Here is an 18,620-nt window from a genome sequence, read left to right as displayed (position 1 = left end):
GGTGACAGATGGACCACGAGGCTGAGCCAGCGCTGGGGAACTGGGCTGCTCCCAAACTGGGCTGTTCCAGGGGCATCCCAGTGCTCTGGAATTGGGCTGTTCCCAAACTGGGCTGTTCCAGGGACATCCCAGTGCTCTGGGATTGGGCTGTTCCCAAACTGGGCTGTTCCAGGGGCATCCCAGTGCTCTGGAATTGGGCTGTTCCCAAATGGGGCTGTTCCAGAGATGTCCCAGCACTCTGGAATTGGGCTGTTCCCAAATTCATCTGTTCCCAGGAATGTCCCAGTGTCAGGAATTCAGCTGTTCCTAGGGATGTCCCAGCTCCGGGGAATTGGGCTGTTCCCAAATTGGGCTGTTCCAGGGACATTCCTGCTCCTAGTGCTCTGGAATTGGGCTGTTCCCAAATTCATCTGTTCCCAGGGATGTCCCAGCTCTGGGGAATTGGGCTGTTCCCAAACTGAGCTGTTCCCAAGTTGGGCTGTTCCCAAGCTGGGCTGCTCCCAGGGATGTCCCAGCTCTGGGGAATTGGGCTGTTCCCAAACTGGGCTGTTCCCAAACTGGGCTGCTCCCAAGTTGGGCTGTTCCCAAGCTGGGCTGCTCCCAGGGATGTCCCAGTCTCTCCCCTGGGATGCTCTGAGGATTCCCTCAGCCTGCAGCAGGGATTGCTGTGGAGTTCATCCATCCCTCGGGTCCTTCCTGGAATTCCTGGCAGGGCTGGAATGTCCCAGCCTGGCCCCAGCTTGGTGGCACCGTGGCTCCTTCTGCTGGCCTGAGGCATTCCCACAAACCCCACAGCAGCCCCCAGGATAAAGGATTTCCACTCCCACTGCTGCTGTTGCAGGGTGAAACCATTTCCAGAGGTGAAATTTAAAATGTTGTGAAGGTTTTGGAATCCAGGAGTCAGAATTGAAGCACTGCATCAGCTTGGCTGCAGAAACACCAACGCCACAGCCTCAAAAAAAAAAAAGGGAATTTTGTGTCTCAGGATACAGACAGCCCTGCTTTAAATAATATGGATTTATTGCTAATGTAGCTGATACTTGTTTTACACAGAGAAGCATTTAGTCAGTGATTATATTACAGAAAAAACACCTCACCAGCCTTTCATCCCCCGAAGCAGGCTTTTAGGCCTCTGAACAAAATTCCAAGTGAGAATGTTCTGCTGGAATTTGGCCACTGCAGAGCCCAGAGCTGCTGCCCCTTGTGCCCAATCTATTCATAAATGGCCTTTCTAAAACCCCCAGAGAAAAAGATCTGTACAGATAATTAATAATGAGCTGAAGTTTCGTTACTTTTATTTTTCCAGTGCTGACTGGACAAGGCTTAGGGGAGCAGGTGGATAAATTTGGATTTTCCTGAGGTAATTTAAAATTCCAGCTGAGTCCAGCTCTGGAGGATAATCTGGGTGCTCTGGGAAGCAAAACCTGGTGGGTGCAGCTGGAGCCTTGCCAGAACCACAAACAGAGGTTTGAGGGCAATTCCTGAGGGGAAAATGTGTGGATTTCCTGGATTTGGGCAGCTCCTGTGCCTGCTCTGCTCAGCCCTGAGGGAGCTGGAATGAGGGGGTTTTTAAGGTCCCTTCCAACCCAAGCCAGTCTGGGATTCTGGGAATGATCTGAGCAATAGGGAACTTTTTAAAACACTTTTTTTCCAAGCATATTTCATGGCCAATCCTGCATTTTTTGAAGCCTGTGGAGTTGCATCCATGGACACAGGCAGCCTCTCTGACACCAACCATCCATAAATGTGAGGCAAAATTTAGGGAAATGTCCCAAACATCCTGTTGCACTGAGCACAGGGAGGGCTGCCCTGCATCTCCTGGAAGATTTCTGGGGAATTTCTTTGTGCCAGGATGCACACAAAGCATTTTAACTCCTCTGAAATAACATCCAGAATGGGAATTTCACCTTAGAACTCACTTCTGCTCCCCACCCAGCAGCAACTTCCAATTATTATTATTATTATTGTTACCATTATTATCATTATTAGGCTTTTCAGGTCAGAAAACCCCACAGTTTTCCTGTCAAAATCACAAATATTTGGAATTCTGATTTAATACAGCTGCATGAGGGGAAAAAAAAAAAAAAACAACAACAACAACCACACTTAGGATTTGGGAAACCTTTAACCTGTGGTTTGTACTTTGTTTTAGTACAATATTCTAGGCAGATGCAATAAAATTTGGCCCCTCCCCTACTTCAATGCCCAGATTATTTTGTATTTTTAAGGTTTTTCACCTTTTGCCAGGCTGCTCACACTAAAAACTTCCCTAAGAATGGCTTTGAGCAGAAACAGGAGCTCAGTTAGGAGTTTTACAGCCTTTTAAGCAATAATAAAGTCAGAATCAAATACAAGCCAGACTTGGAAATGAGTAGGAAAACCAGGAGCAGGGTGGATGTTTTTCCAGTGCTGCTGGCACTGTCAATGACAATTAACTTCAGGTGGCACAAAGAGATCACTGTGTATAAACCTAAGCCTTGGAACCTGTGAGCAGTGTCAGCATTTGGGGCACAAAACCCCGAATTGCTGCAGGTGACAGGAGAATTTCTGGCCATCCTCACCTCCCCAGGACTCTCATTCCTCCCTCACCACGAGCATTCTCTGCTTTATCCATTTTCTGAAGGCAGCAGAGTCATAATTGCATTTTTATTTTGGAAAAAGCAATACAAGCTGTGCTGTAGTATCAATGTTCTTGTGGTAAATAATTTATTTCTGAGCATTTCACACGGCAGGCTTAGAGAAGAACTGAGGGGTTTGGGGTTTGAGATGTGGAAACAATCACAGAACAAGGCAGTTCTTGTACCTGCTCAGAGAACAATCAAATCCCAGCTCCTAAACCCACAGCACAGCTGGAATTTCACCTGGATCTAGGAACACAAGAGCATCATTCCCTCAGTTATGCAATACTGTATTGTCCCAAAAAAAAAAAAAAGCCTTTATTTTTTAAAATCTTTGACCTTTTCACCATCAGAACACTGACATCTGAAATCCCTGTCTGGAGAGTGTTGTCCCCAAGACTTTTTCATCCCTAAAAAGCCACAAGCCCACCCTGAAATCCAGCCCCGGGTGCAGCTGTGGAGCAGAGCCAAGGCCAGCAGTGCCCCTGGGTGCTGGAGGCACTGGGCACCCTCAGCCCTGCTCCTGCAGCCCTGGGCTCTGCCCTGGCACACACTCAGGGTGGGCCAGCCCTGGGAGCGTGGCCAGGACGTCTCCTCAGTCCCTCCCCCGTGTAGTGGATGTGTCCAGGTTAATTCTGTTCATGCAATTGCAAATTCTGTATCGTTGTCCATTAGAAGTGTAAACTACTGAAAACTGGGCCTTGCTGATATGAATAAAGTGATTAAAAAATGGTCTTTACACACAGGGAAGAGTTGGTCTTCTTTAAAGCAGCAATGGGAGGATTTCTTCCTTTTTCCAATTTTCAAACTGGAATCAAAAATCCCATTTAGAACCAGGCATAAATCACAACAGAAATGATTTCCCATCTTCTCCACAGGGTTCCAAAACTCCTGGGATGCATCACACACACTGGGTGGGAGGGATTGATGATCCCAGTGTTTTTGGGATGTCCAAATTGATCGTGAGCTCCACTCCATCTCCCTGCTCTGGGAACACCAGCAGAGACAGCAAAGTCATTCCATTTAATATGCACACACAAAGTGCATCACATCTCCAGCATTTCTCACCAGCTCCTGCAGATCCCACGGGCTGGGAACACTCCTGGAAGGGCTGTGAAGGTGACACATTTAAATAACAAGGTGTGACACTCTCAGGAGGCTTACACAGAAAACAAGGTTGGGTTGGGTTGGATTAAATTCTGTGCTGGGCAGAGAACAAATAAAGGAGAGTGGCAGTAAAACAATAAAAACAATCCAGGCAGCAATTCAGGAAGCATCCTCCAAGCTGCTTTCTTGGCAGGAACACCTTTCCTCAACGGCATTTTGTACATTCCAGAAGATTCAGGGGGAAATCCCAGGGCTGCTCCCAGCACATGGAAAGGCAGCAGAGGGACAGAGCATTCCCAGGCACCCTCTGAGGATACACCCCTGGAAAAGTGCTTTGTGAATCCCTCTTTTTGTTGGAAAGCACTGCAACGCCCTGCAGAAACGCTGCCCCAGCAGTCAGAGTCATCTCTAGAGGCCACTCCTACAGCAAACTGAAGTTTCTAATGAAATCCACAGTCAAAGGCAAGTTTTTGAAGTGTTGGATGACAAATCCTGCCAGAACTGGATCAGTTCATTTGATGTAAGGCCATGAACTGCAATCAAATGTCTGTATTTACAGATATCAAAGTCGATTTTATAGAGAAAGAATTGTTCTGCATCTTCTGGAATGGTGATGTTGACCTTGAGTATATTCAAGCAAATTCCCACATAAACATCCTCAAATTTCAGAGGTTTGACGTGGCCCATCAGCTCGTAAGCCCTCAGAGCCAGTTTTCCATCCAGGATGTATCCCAGGCCGCTGCAGTAGGGAGGATAGAGCTTGAAGGGATACTCCTGGTAGGAGATGTACCTTTTGGGGTCGAAGCCTCTGAAGGCGAAGTTGTCGATGAGGGGGTACCCGGTGAAAACGTTCTCCGAGGAATTCAGCTGCAGCAGGAACTTCACCAGGTTGGGAGTGTTGATGAAGACATCGGTGTCGGTCTTCATGAAGAACCTGGCGTTGGAGCAGAACTCGGAGAACCACTGGAAGGCCATGATGGTCTTCAGGGTGAGGTTGTCATAGGTGTCCATGAAGTCCTGGCGGATGATGTCCCCGTAGAGGATGCTCTCGTCCTCCACCGCCAGCGCTGCCGCCCTGTCCTCCCTCTGCGTGTCCTGCCCCAGCAGGAACAGCGTCAGGATGTGCTGGCCCCACCAGGAGTCCCGGGAGCCCCACGTGGTCCTGATGGCCTGCCTGGCTCTCACGTCGCCGGGGCTGGAAGCCACCAGGATGACCAGGAAGGGGTGGAGGTCGGCGCAGCTGCGGCGCTCGCGCAGCGTGAACGGCCGCGGCTGCCGGTACACGGGCTCGTACTCGAAGAAGTACAGAGGGTTCACGTTATCCAGGCCAGCCCTGGAGGAGAAGGTTATGTACCACATGGTTGTCAGGGAAAACAGCAGCAGCAACAGGAAAATCCATTTCAGGGGTCTCATGCACAAGGCTCTGACCGGGACCGGGATCATGGTCGGGATCTGCTGGTGCCGCTCAGAATCTGTTCCAGGAGTCCTGGAGCATCTTCCTTGCTGAAGAAGAAAGGGGAAAGTGGCATTCAGAGTGCTGTTAGTCAAATATTCCCTTTTCCTTGTGCTGGCTGAAGTGCCAGCTGGGATTGTGCTACGGTACCAGCCAACGCAAGCATTCCTGATCCAGCTGTCACAGCCCTGATCCCAGGGATGGCAGCAGGACATGGAGCCCCTGCCCAGCAGGGATGGCAGAGCAGGACATGGAGCCCCTGCCCAGCAGGGATTGCAGAGCAGGACATGGAGCCCCTGCCCAGCAGGGTTTGCAGGGTTTGCAGGGTTTGCAGGGATGGCAGAGCAGAGCACACAGCCCCTGATCCAGCAGGGTTTGCAGGGTTTGCAGGGTTTGCAGGGATGGCAGAGCAGGGCACACAGCCCCTGATCCAGGGTTTGCAGAGCAGGGCACAGCCCCTGCCCAGCAGGGATTGCAGAGCAGAGCACACAGCCCCTGCCCAGCAGGGTTTGCAGGCCTTGCACTGAAAGCTCGTGGCTTTGACCCTGCAGATCCCCCCCAGCACAGACCTGGTCTCCAGCAGGGATCCTGCTCCAAGGGCTGTGATCCAGGGATCTCAGCACCATGTCTCTGACTCAGCCTCACCCCAAGGACACCACCCAGTGCACCAAACCCAGCAAATGCTCAGGAAATGGATGCTCAGAGCATCAGAACCCTGGTTTTTATGTTAATGATAGAAAAATGGGCAAGACAGCAGAACTAGGAGCAAGTATTTCACTGCCATTAAAGGCCTGAGCAGTGGCTTGTTCTCAGGGGAGGGGGAAGGTGAAAATCAACATCCTTAAATCAAGTGATGTACTAAAGCTGGTTTTGACCAAAATCATGACAGTTTTTACCATTAGCCAGGTAATTTTTGGATTTGAGGCACACAGATCCACAGCAGGCCCTTCCAAACCCCTGTGGAATCTGTGCTGAAGCTGCTGCTCCAATGTCAGCATTAGAGATTCCAATGGATAAATCTTCACAAAATTCAGATTAAAACTAAACCCCCAGGCCTGTACCCTCATGTAGTTTTATTTCCTTAAAACTACACGTGCTCCATCATCTATTTTAGCCATCTTTAAGCCAAAATAACTCCAGTGCCTAACTGTAGGAATTCCAAATGGTTTCTGATGTTTGCAGTAACAATATTTATCCTGCATGAGCACACACAAAGACACAGTCAGGATAATAGAAGGTTTGATTTCACAGCACAATTAATTACTCTTTATCTTCAAAAATCTCACCACAGGGCTCAGAAATGTTTTAGATTTGACAAATAAATCCAGCCCCCAGAACAGCACTCTGGAATCCAGGGGAATTTGATTTTCCAGAGCCCACCTGCCTCGTGTTTCTATGTAGGATCTGATTTTAAATTAATCATCCTTTAAAGGAAGCATTTGGAGAACATTTCACCAACAATGGCCTTAAAACAGATTAAAGCAATTTTAAAGCATTTAAAGAGAATAATTTCTGGCTGATTCCTCTCAAAATCAGCAATTAACTAATAGGAATATTCTCTTTTTATGCATCAACCTGACTTTCAGTGGACAGTAGGAGAAAGAAGAAGATAACCTAGGTTATGTATCAGTGCTTATTGTTTGATTTTAGATCGACAACATTTATTTTGATGATCAACTTTAAAGCATATCAGTGAAAACTGATCCATTTGATCAGTTCTTGGCTGCATCATGGAAAAAAATATTATAAATATTTTGATTTTTATAGGAAGAAAAGCCTGATTTCATGACACTGTGAACAACAAAATTGGAGACAAATCCTGATCTGCTACATAAGGAAAAAATCTGGGGAAATAAACATCAGTTCAGGTCTTTCAGGAAACCCCAGCCACACAGGGAAACGAATCCCCACCTTCTCCTATTTCGAGTGCTCGAAGCAAAGTGAGGCAGGTGAGTCAGCGAGGTCTGAGCACTTCTGCTCGGTCATGGTGCAGGTTCTGCCCTTCCAGCTCCTCCTCCACTTCCAGACTTTGTGCCGGCACTTTCTCCCTTCCAGCTGCGGACGGCAGCTCCTTCCCGGGCATTACTTTTGTTTTCTTCCAGGCTGAGATAGTGGCAAAAGATAAAACTGGTGACTTTTGAAATGAATGTGAGGCAACGCAAGGCTCAGAATGCTTGGCGGGGATTTAGATCCATCTCCACCCAGGTACGGGATTGTGTAATGTGGACGTGCTTCGGCAGGAAAAGGGTGGGAAATTCTCATATTCAATAAAGATTACTAATTATAATAACCAATAGTACAATATGATGATTTAAAAATACTATAATAATAGGTGTATAGGAAAATAATTCCTTTTTAAAGCTACCAGCAGAAATAATTTGGAAATGTACTATTTAAAGCTGGCTTTAGGGCCGGCTTGGACGCAGCCTGGTCTATGGGAGGTGTCCCTGCACTCGGCAGGAGGTGAACGAGTTAATGTTTAATGTCCTTCCAGCCCAAAACCAGCCACCGATTCTACGTTTTTAAACTTAAAACCAATCGAAACTAGAGGCAATTTTACAAGACCCCGCGCTGCGATGCTCTAATGTAACAAAACCTCAAGGTTTTTATTTTTAAAACTTAAAAAAAACACTTTTAAATACCTTTACCGGCTCGCGCTGTCCCTCGTGCCTGCCCCGTCCATCGCTTCTCCCGTCCCGGGCGCCTCTTCCGAGCGGGGAGGGCAGGAGGGGATGGCGGCGGGGCCGCGCCGCCCTCTGCCGAGCCCAGGCACCCATTCCAGCCCTGGCTGGGCTGCCCCGTCCGGCCCGGCAGCGCGGCGGCGCTCGGGGCTCCCGCCCTGCCCCGCCCAGGCTCGCTGCACCCGCGTCCCTGCTCCACATCCCATCCCCATTCCATCCCTATCCCATCTCATCCTGTCCCATCCCATCCCATTCCATCCCCATCCCAATCCATCCCATCCCCATCCCATCCCATCCCATCCCATCCCATCCCATCCCATCCCATCCCATCCCCATCAATCCCATCCCCATCCCATCCATCCCATCCCATTACCGTGTCCCGCTCCGGGCTCGGTGGGAAGGAGCCGCCTCCAGTTCCGCCCCCCGAGCGGCTCCCGCTCCTCCGCGCTCCCCGGCAGCCCGGGCGGGCCCCGGCGGCGTTGCTGCCTCCCCTCCGTGCCCCGTGAGGGTTCGCTGCCTGACCAGCGCGTCCCTGGCTCCGGGATGTCCTGCTGGACCAGCTGGGATGTGCGGGGCTCGCGTTCAGCTCTTCAGGTTGCGAAGGGGTCACAGGGCAGGGCTGGGGCTCGCTTGGTCAGTCTCCGTCTGCTCTGGCTCTGGTTCTGCAGGGGGCTGGAAGGCAGGCTCGGCACGGAGCAAACCCAGAGGTTCTGGACCAAGCCAAGGGGGGTTCCGTGCGCCCCGGCTGCCGGGGGGCTCTGTCCCGAGCTTTGGCCTCGGGAGCAGCAGGGGAATCCTTCCCGGGAGCGGCTCTGCCTCCGGGTGTGGCACGGTCAGAAACCTGCGGAGTCCCGCGCGAATTACCTCGTAAAAAGTCGGGATCTGCTTGATCCCTGCTTTGAAGCTGATGGAGGAAATAACAGCTGTGATCGTAAACATGCAGTGCAGGAGGAGCACCCAGAGGAGAGAACTGGGAGGGGTCTTAGAATCACAGCTGGGGACACACCATCCATCCCTGCCTTGCTCAAGGTATCCATATTTTATTGGAATTGCATCAGGGAATTCTGATCCATTTGACGTGTTAACCCTGTGTTCTACAGTTGGCTGCCTCCCCATCTTTCAATTAATTCATGTCCATTCATTTGTAAAGAAACACAAACACTTTCCTCCCTGGTTTAATACATCCTGACCTGCTCCTGAAAAACCCTACACATAATCCAGCCGTGTAATTAACTATGAAAAACGGGCAGCAGTGAGTGTGTCACTGTCATCTCTCTTTGCCCCCAATTAGTCCCGGTCTAACCCTTTTAGCCTCAAGAGAAACCAGATTATAACTTGTCTGTCAGGGCTGAGGTGGACTTTACGCAACCAGTGTCGTAATTATCGAAATGATTGCTCTATCAGTCAGCAGCTCGTTGCAAGACCTTTACACCTTTTTGCTGATTCTGGACTTTCTGAAGCAAAGAGAAATGGTTTCCTGGGTGTAAGGGCAACTCCTGCAGTGCTCAGGATGTGTCAGAGCAGCCCAATATCAGCAAAATAATCAGTCAATAGGAAGTCATTAATAGCTGACTACATTTTCTATCTCCTCTTGTTTTATTCTGCTACTTGGAGTGGTGGCCAAAAGCAACGATCAAGACTCAGTTATTTCCTCGCTTCTTGACCCTTTCCTGAAGGAAATCTTTATTGGGCAGCCACGGAGTAGAGCAAAATGAAGGTAACAGGAATTTTTAAGGCAAGGCAGCGGGATCTCAGTGATGACCAGACCTCAAACTCTGTATTTAGGCTCCACCTTGTGGGGTGCAGTTAAACTCATTCACCAACAACACAAACAAACTCCCTGAGTTTACAGCCCTGGCAGGAGGAGTCACTGAGGCAGCTGCTTAGAGCAGAGCCCAGTTTTAGTGGAGCTCTCTTAGGGTTTGATTGAGTCCAGGGGCTGGAACTTACATTCGAGACCACCTAAGATCAGTCTGTGGGAGATGAGATGCACTGATAAATCAGCTACCTGCTCATTCTGTGGCTTGCTAAAGTATGGACAAACCTTAAATCTTAAATCTTAAATCTCCCCTCCTCACTGCTTGTGTTCATATCCAGATGCCTTGAGAAGGCTGAGCTGGAACAGAGGCTGGACAGAGTTAAAGGAAGGATTGATTCCAAGGATCTCCTCCATGGATCCCCCTTGGGCAGCACCAGAGCCCAGCCAGGGCTGCCCCCAGGATGAACCCAAATGGTCCCAAAATGCACGAGCGCTGCCGGGGTCTCTCCCTGGGCTCAGCTCTGCTCCATGTGCACATTGCAGTTCAGTGTCCAATCCCACTGCAGCCCCTGCAGTCCCACCCTGCTTGTTTTTCTCTCTGCAGCCACAGGCTTTGTGCTCCTGGGCTGAGATTGGGATCATTTGTCCTTGGTGCCCAGCTGGAGCAGGAATTGTTTTGTGTCCCTGCTCTGTCCACAGAGCTCACCAACACTTAACATGGAGCTCAGAACTGCACACTAAAGCAGCACAGAACCTGAACATAAAATATCAGAATATAAAAGCTAAAGCCTAAGGCATCAATCTCATTTTTCTCCTAGATGGCTGTGGATGCTCAGGGGGATTCTCTCAGAGCCAGGGCCTGGCGGTGATCAGGGACTCCATGGATCAGGCTGCAGGTGCTGGGAACGTGGCTGTTCAAACAAGCTGGCAGGCTGTAACCTTTGTGCCTGTGCCAGTGGGGCCGTGGTTACTCATCCCAGTCCCACCCACAGGCTTGGCACGGAGCTGTGCGCCTTCCGAAGCCTCGTGGCTCCTTATCACCTCGATAAAAGCAGCGTGTGTTTGTGCAGAGCTCTGGCTGCTCCAGAGCTCACGGCTGCCTCTTCTCCCCCTCTGCTGGTGCCTCACCTCAGGACAGGGAAAGGCAGCGACACAAACTGGCCCCAGGGAAGAGGGGGAATATCCCTGGAACAGAGAAGTCCCCGGGATAAATGGGCCTCCAGAATGCCAAGCCCTCAACGAAGGGGGCCAACATCGTGATGCTGGGGCTGGACTCCGCGGGGAAATCCACGCTGCTCTACAAGTTCAGGTATAAAGATGCTTTTATAACAATGCCAACGATTGGCTTCAATGTGGATATGATTGAAGCAGGGAAAGATTTCACGCTGACGTTTTGGGATGTTGGAGGACAGAAGAAAATGAGAGAGGTCTGGAGCAATTTCCTGGAAGACGCCGGCGGGCTGCTGTACGTGGTGGACAGCTCTGACAAGCGGCGGCTCGAGGAGTCCAGGAGGGAATTTGAGCTCATTTTAAAGAATGAATCCATAAAAAATCTGCCTGTGGTCGTGCTGGCGAACAAGCAGGACTTGCCTGGAGCTCTGAACGCCGAGGAGATCACCAGGAAGCTGAAGATGAAGAAGTACTGCAGTGACAGGAACTGGTACGTGCAGCCCTGCTGTGCCATCACGGGAGAGGGGCTGGCAGAAGCTCTCCAGAGGGTGGCCACGTTTGCCAGGCAGTACAAGAAGTCAAAGGAGACTTTCATCACCCTGAAGGAACTCAACTCCTTTTAAGGATTTCTACCATCCACTTCTGGTGACTCTTAACATACTTTGTTGGACAGATTAAATCTGGAAATACTGGATTCTGAAGAACTTTTATACATAAATATTTATAAAGGACTTTGACAATATTAAGTTCTGCAGTTATACCTGATATACTTGATGGGATATCTCATACCTGAGATAGGACTCTGTAGCATTTTATTATTATTTTTTTATTTACTTGGGGTTATTCAAGTTGAACGATGACAAAGGGGCAGTCACGCACATGGAAATAAAATAGGTGAGCAGTGTTTAAGTGGCTTAAATCAAATGAAGATTCAAATCAATTTTTTTCAAGATGTAAACCAGCCAAGCCATTTGGTCAGCAGTGATCAAATGCTGTTTTGTAATAAATGGAATAGATGTGTTTCTTATTTGAAAATAGAGTGGGGTGAGAGCTACAGCTCCAGTTATGTAGAAGAGAATTTGGCTGTTTCTGCATTCTAGAAGCAGTTCCTGCAGGGAGGTGGTGATGAGCAGGACGAGCTCCTCACCCAGCCCCGGGCAGAGCCTGGCTCCAGTGCTGTCCCCAAGGTGCAGCTGTGGCCTCCCACTGTCCCAGAGATGCACGTGCTCCCCTTGTCCCTGCACTGCTACATGCCCTCCTCGCAGGAGATCAGCCAGGGAAGAGCTGCATCCCCTTGGTTTTGTGGTGACTTCCCATCCTGGCCTCTGGAAAAGTCGCGGCAGGGGTCCTCTTGTGCTCCCGTTTTTTTGTTTCAGGATTACACCAAGGAAGTAGGTGGGAAGTAGGAAGTTTACATTTCATTCTTACTAATAAACAGACAGGAATGTCAAGTTATAAAAGGGTGAAGCAGCAATAAAATCACCCAGACATACCTTGTTGTCTCATGCACAGGTTATTCAAAGTCAAAAAACATCAGGTGGGTTTGCTGAAACAGTAAACAAAAGGAAGTTTCGCAATAGTAGCTGTTATTAATACTGAGACTAATTAATTACCAGGAGCTAAATCCTGAGTCATGCCGAGATTCTTGCTAAAAAAATGAGCAAATGTCTGGATTTCTCATTGCCCGCTCTGGTGATTTGGGCTCAATAGAAAATATCATCTTCTGTCCCTAAAAATATCTTTAGAAGTCATTCATGTTGGTTTTCCAAGCCAAACAATTCAATGTTTAAAAAGTGATATTTCATATTGATACATTTATAAATGTTTGCATGTGTATAAGGTGAATTCTCTTATTCCAATCATGTGTCTGTTATAAAGCAGAATGTACTTCTGTGGGCTCAGGACTTCCTCAGGGAGAAACACTCCTGGGAGATTTAATGAGGGTGCACCAAGGTCTCAAATTAGCCAAGAAGCAAGTTCTGAAGGGAGAAATAAAGTCGTAAAATAGACCAGCTCATACAGCTAAAAATGAGAATAAGGTCTCAGGCACACAGGCCCTTCTGCAGGTTATCAAATTACACTAAATGACACTCACATCAACTTGAAAAAATGTTCTACATTATGCGTCAAAGGAAAGGAAGAAACTCAATTCCATTCACTTCACAGAATATCAAGCATTTAAAAATTGCATTTTCCAAGAGCTTGGTTTCCCAGAGAAGTGAAGACAGGCCTGTTACATCTGCCCAAGGAGACCCCAACCTTTTGGAATCATTTTAAAGCTTTAAAAGAAATATCAGTCAGGCTGGCTTGGAGGTGCAGGTTCTCAGAGGAATTAGATGCCTGAAAGTTTAATTAAAAACCTCAGTGAGACAGGGAAAAGCGACCAGCCCTTAAAGGCAAGGCTGCTAAGGCACAAAAAGCTGATCCCCACGGAGACAAACGTTCCACTGACAAGGGACATCAATCCAGAGCCAGGGCTTCTTGGGTTCCTCTGCTCCGGAAGCTGCCGGGGCTTTTCCATCGTGCTTGGATCAGCAGAGCACTCGGGGCTCCCTCAGGATGGGACAGAGATGGAGTGCACTGCTCCAAACCTGGAGCAAAAACCTCCCTGGCACTCAGCACTTCTTGGGGAGGTGTTGGGAAGGGGAACTGGGGCTCAGCTCTGAGCACAGGCTCACCCCAGCACGCTGTGTGCTCCCGAGGGAAGCCCAGGAACTGTTGGATATCTGATCCCATCACGTGTTCCGTGGTGACTCTTGCCCAGGGACTTCCAAAGGTTCCAAAGTTTCCAGCTCCATCCCTCTTGGGGAGTTTGAACTGCCTGGCTGAACACAATGAGCAATGGTGAAATCAATGCCCAGGGACTTCCAAAGGTTCCAAGTTTCCAGCTCCATCCCTCTTGGGGAGTTTGAACTGCCTGGCTGAACACAATGAGCAGAATTGTCTTGGTGTTTCAGGAATTCTGCTGGTGCTGAAATCCAACCGGCAGCACCAGGATAATTTATTCCTGCATAAGGCTTATTTTATTATTTAGAATTTTTACAGATCACTCACTACAAAAATTTTAAGATTTTTGAAGGGTTTGGGATACTTTGAGCTGGTAAGAGATCAGAATCTGTAGAGCCGTGAGGGAGTGGAGCTGAAGTCTGGGAGCTGAAAGATGGGATGAAAGTCCTTGAAGAGTTGGGGTCAGATGTTTATTGGGGTCAGCTGTTTATTTTGCTTCAAATATGGGAATTTTTTCATCCATTCACCCTGCTGTTTTGCATTTTTAATTGCTGCCTTCTGGCAGTCTCATGCAGGTGTTCTGTAACTGAGGGGCTCAATTCCTTCAGCGTCTGCTCCTATTCCTTGAAGAGTTTACTGTCCCTGTTCCTTTGTGCTGACAGAAAAGTCCATGTGACAAAATGAGTGGGACACAAAGAGAAGGATCTGAACCCCAGGGCCTGCAGGACCCTGTGCCCTCAGGGAGATGTGTTTGGATGGCACCATTTAAAGCTGACAGACCCAGAGGATGTCATTCCTTGAGAAGATCCCTGTGGTTTGAAGTCACGCTGAGATTTCTGAGTTTAGGAATAACTCATGGAGCTCATTGAGCATGGGTCCAGTGGGGTGAAATGGGGATGAAATGCCATTTTAAGGGAAGGTCTGGAGGAGCAGAATAATTTGGATATCAGCACTCCCTCCTGCTTTGGCTGGGAGACAACAGTCCAATAATTTAGAACCCAGGAGAAGTGTGGTGTCTAAGGAATGCAGGACAAGGCCTCTCCAGATAACTGCTGTTACTCAAAATGCCTCTGTGCCATCCCATTTCGGACAATAACTGAACCAAAGGAAAGACAAACAAGTGTCAAACAAGTTCTGAGTGCTGCAAAGGAGACAGCAGCACTTTGAAGTGCTGTGTGCACATTAAACAGGTTTTTTCCCCAAGCCATGCTGACTTCTGTTCTGCTCCAATTAGGCTTCCTCCACTTCAATTAGCTCAGGTATCCTGTTTGGATCCTGGACATCCATCTCCTCAGATCCCACAGCCCGGATTGGCCAGCTGGCTGGAATTTGGGATGTAAATTCTGGAGGGTGGGGGCCCTCAGCACACCCCACACTGCAGGGACCATTTGCAAATGGAAATTCGTGGACAGTAAGGAGCCCAGACACATTCTGAAGGCAGGGGATTTTAGCAAACTGAGCATTCCTTGTGCTTCAGCTTCTCCAACGTTCCGTTCCACAGCTGTGCTCGGTGTTCCTGCTCATCCCCGATGTGTTTGTGGCACTTGGACTGACACATGTCCCCTCAGCCCTGTCACCCCAGTGTCCCCTCCCTGTCTGTCCCCAGCAGAGCTTTCTCCCTGTCCTCGTCCTTCCCCAGGAGTCCCAAGGGCAGTGCAGCTCCCATGGTCTCCTTAGCAGATTTCTCCTGGGTTTTTGGGTTTGCTCTCAGCCACTCCTGGGCTTGGAGTGACCTACAGACATTTATAGACATTTACAGACATCCACAGACATTTACAGACATTTACAGCCCCATTTCTTTGTTTTCTGCCAGGTCCTTCCTCAAAGCTCTCCCTTCCCACGAGGTATGCAAACCTCCTGACAATGCTTTATGAGCCGTGGCTTTTGATGAATATTTTTTATTATTTCCTTGTTCTCCCCATACTGATTCATCTGCCCCCTTTTAGTCTTACAGGGTGCTTTCATTGGTGCAAAGATCATCTTTTTGTTCTGGGTTTTTACTTTTGTTTTAACCTTCTGTTGACTTGTTTTTACTTCGTTTTACCCTTTTTATTTGCCTGGCCAATTAGAAGTTTCTAGGCCTTGTATTACCCTGATTCTGGCAAAATACCTGGAAAAAAATAAGTAATTTTGTGAATTTAATAGCCCACCTGCCTCTGAAACCTGAGCCGTACATATTGTTTGTTTTCAGCAATTATAGCTGGGAACAGCAGCAAGGATTTTATCGATCCAGACAAAGGCCAATCTCCTCTGAAATTCTGCTTGGCTGTTAAAGGGTAACTGTGCCTTAATCAATAGTTTTCAGTTACTTTATCTAAAGTACACACATTTATCACAGAAGAATGTGAGTCTCTCAGCCCTCCCTTAAGAACTCAGAGAAATTTTATTTCTTATAGGGCCATCCCAGACTGCTGTGAAAATCTCTCGTGTCATTTGGATGTAGCACAAAACATAAAGGCATTCTGCAAACAGCTTCATTAATAGATGATAAATTAATGTCTGGCTCCTCATGGGGTGGCTCAGGGCTGGATGCCTTTCCAAGCACAAGGGAATAATTTTTGGATTGGTTTGAATTCACGTGGATTTTCCTTTGCTGAGGATTAACAATAAAGGGAATAATTTTGGGTTGAATTCACGTGGATTTTCCTTTGTTGAGGATTAATAATAAAGGTTTAATTTACCTAAAATGTCTATAGCTGGTCACGCAATTCTTACGTGCCCACTTGAATTCTCTGGAAAGGTGAAAAACAGTAAGAAAGAATTGCAGAAGAAGAATTGAAGGAGTTAATCTGGAGGGGTGGTGGGGGAAGACGAACGACAGCAATACCATGAAAAAGGGAAGCGAAAAGAAAAGTGAGAAAATTCTCAGGCCAAAGTACTGAGTGCTGTAGAAACACAAAGCAATAAAAAGCAAAAATAAAACTCCTTCCCAGCCATTAACTTTGCACTCTGGTGCAAAAGCTGAGGCTGCTCTTCTTTAAAAATCACCATTTCATGTGTGCAGTCCCTCCTGTGCTCACAGGGAACTCGCCTGTGCTCTCCCTGAACGCTCACTGCTGAAGGCAGCAGTTCCACAGATAAAACAGCAGCAGGCCATGAAGATAATGGAACTTGGAGAAAATACTCTGCAAAGAACCGTCCCCTCACAGCAGCTCCAAACAGCCTTGATCCTGAGCGTGAAGAGTTAAAAATATTTAACATATTAAAGTCAAACTTTGTGGAAATGAATTATAGTTTCAAATAACTCCTCCATTTAACCTACACAGGAAAATTTAAAATTTCTTAGCTGTCACCTACATTGAGCCTTTTCTTTTTGACGCTTAAGGTTTTCCACTGAGTCATTTGGATCATTGATTATTTAAAATACCCAATTATTGCCCACGCTAACGGGTAAATTTGTACAGGCTTGGCTTCCTCGTGTGCTGCTGAAAAGCCCCTGTCAAGCACTAAAGAAAACCCGAGGAAAACACCAGAAATTTGAGTAATATTAAAAAATACTTGTATGAAATGTGTTTCCTCGCTGAGACATCTTGTGGCGTGTGAGGCTTCCTGCAGCTCGTCAAAACGAAACTATCGGGTTGCAAATTCAAACGGAGGGAGACCAGAGGAGCCCGAGAACTCTCTGAGAGCCTTAAAACACACAGCTAAAAATCGCTTTTTTTAAAAAAAAAACTGTCTCATTGCAGCACAGATGGGCTTATTTTCAGAGATTATTTTCAATTTGTTAAACATAAATAAAGTATAAAATTTAATATAAAATTTAATAAATAAAGATATATAAATTTAAATATATATAATTAAATATTACTGTTATTAGGAATATAAGTATTAACATAAACATAAATATAAATAATGCTGCTCTTTAGGTAAAGCCCCCATTTGTTCATATAAATAAATATAAATGTAAGTATAAAATTTAATATAAAATTTAGTATAAAATTTAATATATAACTAAATATAGATACAAATTTAAATATATATAATTAAATATTACTGTTATTAGGAATATAAGTATTAACATAAACATAAATATAAATAATGCTGCTCTTTAGGTAAAGCCCCCATTTGTTTCCATCATGCATTAGGATGAAGTTTCACTTTGCGGCACCGGAAATTCCTAACAAAGAGTGATGTGCAAACTGCCCAAAGAAGCAGATTCCTAAACGGGAATTCCCATTTTTTCCAAGCTGGGTGTGATTTGGAAGAGCCCTGGTTACCAGTTCATAACTGAAGTGAGATTTGAATAGAAAGAGGAATAATGAGCATTCAAAGAAAGGGTTGATCTCGGCGATCTGAAGATTCCTGAAGCTGCTGAAGTGCTGTGTAATTCAGGAAAATTATGTGCCCATTCTTCCCCCTCAAAAGGAAAGCTGAACAGAAATATTACCATTTATCAGCCATCAGAAAATCAAGGGAACCTCAGCCCTGAGCCTTGGGAGAATGGGCCTCGTTAGTGCTCTGCTCAGAGCACTCATTTTCTCCATTACAGCGGAACAAAGAGAGATGCAAACTTGGAATATTTTCATTTCTCTGCTCAATACCAAGCTCTGAGCCTTTCAAAATTCCTTATTCAGCCTTGTATTCGAGTTTCCTTTCAAAAGGAGCCTCAGACACAGCACTGACAATAGCAATCTGCATCTGGACATTTACATTTTTGTTGCATCTTGGGTTTGGTGCTGTTTTATGAGCTAAACTCTGCTCCCTGGAAGTGTTAACAGCCAGAAATAAAGAGTTTAAACTTGAGATGCTCCCCAAAATGTCTCTGTTTTCATGATCCTGTCTGTGTTTCTGTGTACAACATGAACCACATCACCTAACACCTCCCACCATTTCATTATCTGAGCATTTGTGTAGATTGATTTTTCAAATACAGCTGCAGTGATCAGCCTTCCTTTTGGAAACCTGAGGAATTAAGGATGGAAAAGCAAATTCTCTTCCTGCAGTCAAGTGGAACAGGATCCAGAATACTGGAGCTCCCAGACCTGCCAGCAGATCAGAAGTTTTCCTTTCCTTTCAGAAATATTATTGAACTCACCCCAAACCAGACACAGAAGCATTTTTGTCCCTGTCCCACCATCAGCAGTGCTACAAGGATCTGTTTTAAC

General features: G+C 47.0%; 2 protein-coding genes across 2 annotated transcripts; one reads left to right on the top strand and one right to left on the bottom strand.

Moving 5' to 3' along the window:
• Nucleotides 1-2,372: 2,372 nt before the first annotated feature.
• Nucleotides 2,373-8,024, bottom strand: B3GALNT1 (beta-1,3-N-acetylgalactosaminyltransferase 1 (globoside blood group)). Its single transcript, XM_039713421.1, has 3 exons — nt 7,821-8,024; nt 7,090-7,281; nt 2,373-5,228 (listed from the first exon to the last, which is right to left on the bottom strand). Exon 3 carries the CDS (start codon nt 5,166-5,168, stop codon nt 4,182-4,184), a length of 987 nt encoding a protein of 328 aa, XP_039569355.1. The 5' UTR covers nt 5,169-5,228; nt 7,090-7,281; nt 7,821-8,024; the 3' UTR covers nt 2,373-4,181.
• Nucleotides 8,025-10,684: 2,660 nt separating this feature from the next.
• Nucleotides 10,685-12,531, top strand: ARL14 (ADP ribosylation factor like GTPase 14). Its single transcript, XM_039713614.1, has one exon. The coding sequence runs from the start codon at nt 10,830-10,832 to the stop codon at nt 11,409-11,411; it is 582 nt and encodes a 193-aa protein (XP_039569548.1). The 5' UTR covers nt 10,685-10,829; the 3' UTR covers nt 11,412-12,531.
• Nucleotides 12,532-18,620: the final 6,089 nt, after the last annotated feature.

This window comes from Passer montanus, unplaced genomic scaffold (assembly GCF_014805655.1).
Source record: "Passer montanus isolate IOZ18808 unplaced genomic scaffold, ASM1480565v1 scaffold29, whole genome shotgun sequence".
Taxonomy (NCBI): Eukaryota; Metazoa; Chordata; class Aves; order Passeriformes; family Passeridae; genus Passer; species Passer montanus.
The sequence above is the reverse complement of the archived record's forward strand: the minus strand, read 5'-3'. Positions and strand labels throughout refer to the sequence as shown.

Bases quoted from the DNA above. Each gene is read 5' to 3' on its own strand.
- B3GALNT1 (XM_039713421.1), bottom strand. From the start codon at position 5,168: ATGATCCCGGTCCCGGTCAGAGCCTTGTGCATGAGACCCCTGAAATGG.
- ARL14 (XM_039713614.1), top strand. From the start codon at position 10,830: ATGGGCCTCCAGAATGCCAAGCCCTCAACGAAGGGGGCCAACATCGTG.